We start from the raw sequence: 5812 nt of genomic DNA on the forward strand, positions 1-5812 counted from the left end.
CCACTGGTTTAATGGATGTTTGTTGTTTACGGTTCGTGCTCGCCTTGATAGCTCTTCACATACACATTCACTTTTTGTCACACGTTCAGGAAAAAAAAAGCACAACCCAATCCCAATCCTGCAGTAAACATAACAAAGAAAATGCTGTCAAGTAGCAGATACAATTTTGCAAGCAGTAAGTGACGTACAAAAAAAAAAAAGCTGTTCGCAATTAGTCAAGTTTTAGCTCAACAATGTTTATTGATTTGTTCAAATATTAAGCAAACATATTTTCAGTCATTTCAGCCAAATGCTAAATATTGATGATCATTCATAATGTTCTAGATACATCAAGTATTAAATTATGGGAAAGGTTATACTTTTTTTTTTTTTTTAAACAGTAACTCAAATCGAGATGCGCATTTGGGTTGCACCTCTCACTTGGGACCTTTGAAGAATAATTCATCATTTGTGCGATAATACTAGGATTATTTGACATACACAAATTATCAACTTTATTTGAAAGCAAAATGTAACTGAACATACAGTTATACAGTCCTCTCTCTCCTCAAGTCAGTATAGTCGCTAACATCATAAACATCAATATTGTATGGTCCTTACTGGGCTGACTTTTCTTTGCACAATCCCATCTGTACCGTTCTTTTCCGACTTGTCGTTTCTCTACAGGCCTAGCATGTGCTAGCCACAATAGGGCTACGCATTGAAGCAGGCTAGAGGAACTGAGCCGTTGTCACAACTAACTGATTGCACTGGAATGATGCTTTGGCAAGAAAAAAAAATAGGGAAAGAAGTGAGTAAAAAAGAGGCGAAGACAAAATCCTCAGACACTGTAGCCCTGGAACAATGATAACAGTACAGTAACAGTGTTGGAAAAAAATCAAAAGGCACATATTGAAATAAAAAATGTGCATATATATATGAAATCATCTTAGATGATGAGTATCAATGCTCGGATAAAAGGCCTGTTTAGACAACAGTACACGTGTTCAGTTACATTCAGGAGACATTATTCATTAACTGAAACAAAGTATTATTAACTGAAACAAAACTATTATAACATAACAAGGAGTTGATTGAATGTGGTTGATTTTGTTGCAATTCAAAGTGAAAACACCACAAAAGAATTAAGAAACTGTAAAGAGTGTTGTATAAATCACCTCTTTTTTGATACAAACCATTGGCGTGACACCATAAAAGAAAAAAAAAGATCTGAGTGACGAGCATTCATATGACACAGCACCATTTGACTGCTGGCTTGAAAAAGCTAAAAATACCAGGAAACATTGCTCCTGGTCAGGCATCTAGCTCCCATGATGGTTCTCAGACTGTCAAATGGATGAGCTCTCTGACATTAAGCACCAAGGTCCTCTGGGGTGAAATGTGCCCCAGTGGAAGTCAGTGGGAGGATAAGGCATGGTTTTCTCTAAGGCATCTCCAAGCCTAAGAACAATTTCATCCCACTATGAGTCAATGGATCAAAAACTGTCTTTATTGCAAAAATGCAATTTCAGCTTTCACTGACAGATGAGGTGTGTTCAGAGCAGAAAATCCTCTAGTGTTGTAAACGGATCCAATTGTGCCCTGGAATAAAATGCAAAGAACTGCTTTGACTGAATTAGTCTGATTACAAGGCTAGCCGGGGTTTCCAATTACAAGTTTACCTCCAAAAACATTCATCTGAATCTTTTTTCACTTTGTTGCCAAGAGAAATTAACTGTCAACTAGGCTTGGGTTTCTAATAAATGAGCAGCTCTTTTCATTTATCATTAATATTTTGAGTTTACCTTGGCAAACTTGACTTGGCACAGCTCTGAAGAAAAGTGGCTTTAGTTTGCCTGGATTGCAAAGTGGTTGTTGCTACATGTTTCGGGTAATTTGGCTTAATCCTCTGTGCCAGACAAAGGAAGTTCTTGGTTGAATTCATTTTTTAAAAATAATTTGAGCCATATATGCTCTGGTCTCTAGTTCTTTCCCCTTGAAGTGGTGTAACAATAGTAGAATATTCATAACGGAATGATATAATCACGTGCTTATAAGAACAAATGCTGCCTCTTCACTACTTCACTGGTTCTGCAGCCACTCCACCCTGAGTTGTTCCACTTCTTGGCCGTACCAGACATGGAGCTTGGAGAAGCAGCCTGTGCCAGGAGAGACAGGGCTCTCAAGAGATGCTCCTCTCCTCCTTGGGGGTACTGGTGGAGGCCTCACACAGTCACCGCCGCCTCCAATTCCACTCCCATTCCCAGTGCTGCTCTCCCAGGGCACAAGGGAAGAAGCCCCTTCCCCAAAGCCATTGGCCAAGGGGGCAGGAGATTTACTCCACGCAACTCCATTCTCCTTTGAACACCCAGAGATGAGCTGGACCTCATCCTGGAAATTCTTCTGGGTACAGAAGGTGGCTTGTGGAGGAAGACCACCATATGATGAAGAAGAAGATGAAGATGAAGAGGACAAGGATGAAGAGGATGCTCCAGACCTGGACCGTGCTACCTGGTTTCGCCTTGAGGACTTGGGCTTACCCTGCAGGCCAGCCCCAACACAACCACCTACCCCAGCCTCCTGGATCTCTTCCAGTTGTCTCTCGAGCTCCTTTACCACCAGCCTCATGTAGTCAAAGCTGGCCCTGGATAACGCCTTCACCCATGACTCCATGGCTGCTTGGTTCTCAGCAGCCATCTTGTAGATCCGTGCTTTGGCGCAGTCAAACTTGATGGCGAAGGCAAACTCCTCGGCTGACTCACATAGCTCCACGGTACATCCTTCCAGTACGATAACGCCAATGGGCTCCCGGCTCTCGCGCTCCTCAAAGTAAAAGAGCATGTTGCCCTTCAGGACAAACCAGCGGCGGTGGTAGGCTGTGTTGCGCTCACCCTTTTTGTAGAGGAACCCCGTTTTGTCTGGTGGGGAGTCGCAGGTGGCATAATGTGCCACGCTGCGTTCGTTCAGCTTCATCTCACGTCCTCCTCCTTATCTAAAGAACCCAAAAAAAAAACAAAAAAACAAAGTGTATGTATCCTTTGCTTAGTGGATTGATCAATACTTCAATCGCATAGGTCTGAACGTACTAAAGAAAAAAATTGAGAATAAAAATAATAATGAAAATGTAATTCAATGATTTCCATAGGGATTATTTTGTCTCTCATTCACAGGAAAGTCAAAGTGAAGGATCAGCTGCAGAACAGGGTCATTTCAGAAGGGCAGATACCCATTTGAAAATCACTCATCCTGCACAGCATCGCTTCACCTCACTCCCGCCTCCCACTGCCCCGAAGTGCCCTCACATTTCAACCTGGGTTTTATTTCTAAATCTGTTACCACCTTGTTGACCTTGCCACACGGCACTTACTGCACTCCTATCTGTCCTGGAGGAAGATCCCTCCTGATTCTCTTCCTGGGGTTTCGCCCTTTTTTTCTTAGGGAACTTTTTTCTCAACTGAATGGAGGGTCTAAGCATCGAGGATGTCACCCATTGTTGTCTACTGTATCTGAAAGTGGAAATATAAAGCTGTCTGCGATTCATGTCATTTAGGGCTATGAAAATAAATGACACGTTTTACTCTTCTATTTTACTATATATTATACCTGAAAGCTGAGAATAACATGATAGAACCTGGTATATGCAACTCCTAATACTGATGTATCCTTTTTTATCTAACAAATACAAACTGTGCCAAGATACACTTTATATAACTTGCTAACTACTATTATCCATGGCAGTATTCATACTATACCAGGCTCATACAATTTCTGGGCGTTGTTTCTGTACATCAGTGAGTACCATTAATAAAAGTAAATCTTTATAAACTTATTTTTCTTGTTTGTGTGTGTGTGTGTGTGTGTAAGTAATGGATCCACCTAAGAGTGGATGCAATACAAATCAAACAATTGTGAGCATTGTGGTTTATAATCAAATAGTTTTACTTTGTTGTTTAAATTCAATTTTGTATAATTGTTAGAAACATGAATCTTTTTATTATTTCCTCTGTCCAGTCAGAAGGCTTATCTGTAAATCATGAAATGAAAATATTAGTAGGACATATGTAATGTTATTTGGTACAGAGTATTTGTAGTGTAATATAACCAAGTCCTGTTCCAGTTTAGTTAATGTGCTTATTATCACACGCTTGCTCGGTGATATCTAAACCATTCATTACATGTGTGTGATGATCTTTTCACAAGGTGATGACAAGTGTCAAGTCCTCCGTAAATGTTCGTGAGGACGCAGGCATAGTCGTGTCCCTTGCACACGCCTAAAACCAGCAAAATCACACAGTCCTACAATGTTGACTTTTAAAAAGTCTGCTCATGGTTTGCAAAACATTTAGACGCTATTATGGCCTCTCATTTCAAGCACACATTATAGTATTTAGACCAGATAAGAACTGGGCAGCTGACCAATTCCATTTGAGACCGAATCATTCACCCAGAAACAATTTTGAAATTTGTTTTACATTTGGATAAAAACATGGGTTATGTCTGTGTCATGCATCTTGCATGTAAGAAGGTAAGAAATGCCACAAGACAATAATGACTCCTGCGAGTATGGATGTACTTACGTGTCAATTTCACATCCAGTTTGCATCCCCCACTCCTCTATTGCGGCACAACTGAAGATCACCTCCCGGAGCTCACAGCATCTCTCCATGCTTTCTTGCCTTTACCCCTAAAACGAGCTAGAAGGGAGGGGCGAGACAAGCGTTGCCCGTTTCTTAAAACTCTGTTACGTTCATCATAGAATCAGTACAACGAGCCCACTGATTTACAAGTTCAGGAAAGAAACGACACTGTTGTCTGAGCGCGTGCAATGGAAAAAGCCGATAGACAAAATATGCGACAGACTCCCCACCGCAGCGAGCTCGCTAAGCTAACTCTGTTCGGAGGAATTCCCACACTCCGGTGGGCGTCATGGTGGTCACACGCACACGAGCACTTCAGACTTCATTTCGGGCTACATGAACGAGCACGTTTACAAAAACCACCGCGTTGTCTGCGGCCAAAGAGCAACGTTAGTCCGGTTATGTGGGAACAAAAGGCGGCCGAAGACGCGCTTGGACAACAAAACAAAAAAAACAAGAAAAAAAGTCAACGTTCGTCCACAACGTCAGCGCTTTGCCGACGGGGGAAATGGGCCCGGACCCCTGAGAGAGAGGTGGCCGCGCAGTTTAGCCACATTACGCGGCGAGTTCGGGGCCGAAATCGCCGCGTCTGTTTGCAGAATACGTTCTTACCTGCGGCCACAGACGCTGGACGTTACTTCTCGCCTGGTTTCCCTTCCCGTTGTTTTCCTCGATTCCTGCTTCCGCCTTCCCTGTCACATGACCAGGCTCACGGGCCGCCGGGCCACATGCTGGGAGCGCGCGCTTCGCGTGAACCAAGTGCCGTCGTATGGGCACGTAAAGTGTCGTGCTTAAATATAAAGTGTAACGGGACGTCGTATCAAACCAAAACCCGGTTTTTCCACATAATACGTCCTCACTGATTCCAGATCTGGATAGACGGGCAAGAGAGACATTTTAGGTGAACGATTGTCACGATCGTTGATTGAGACGCGACAACAATGAATCACTGATGATGCTCAAGAGACTTCTAAAGAACATCGGGACCACCCACCACTCTTGTGACGCTGACAACACTGGTCTACAAACATATAGTTGTTTTTTTTTTCTTGCATGAACTTTGGAAACTGTTTTTGGCTAATTTTGGGCTGCTGAATCCAAATCTGAGCTCAGATTTGCTCTGTCACATCAAGTTTTTGTGCTATCTGTATGCTCCTTATTCAGGATTTTACAAAAGTTGACCATCTAGTCTGACA

At 42.5% G+C, this 5812-nt stretch overlaps 1 protein-coding gene across 1 annotated transcript; it reads right to left on the bottom strand.

The window, feature by feature from the left end:
• Positions 1-229: 229 nt before the first annotated feature.
• On the bottom strand, positions 230-5277 carry pheta1 (PH domain containing endocytic trafficking adaptor 1). The gene is made up of 3 exons (XM_056287560.1): positions 5229-5277; positions 4557-4673; positions 230-2971 (listed from the first exon to the last, which is right to left on the bottom strand). Exon 3 carries the CDS (start codon positions 2950-2952, stop codon positions 2062-2064), a length of 891 nt encoding a protein of 296 aa, XP_056143535.1. The 5' UTR covers positions 2953-2971; positions 4557-4673; positions 5229-5277; the 3' UTR covers positions 230-2061.
• Positions 5278-5812: the final 535 nt, after the last annotated feature.

Source organism: Lampris incognitus, chromosome 1, assembly GCF_029633865.1.
Source record: "Lampris incognitus isolate fLamInc1 chromosome 1, fLamInc1.hap2, whole genome shotgun sequence".
NCBI classification, from domain to species: Eukaryota; Metazoa; Chordata; class Actinopteri; order Lampriformes; family Lampridae; genus Lampris; species Lampris incognitus.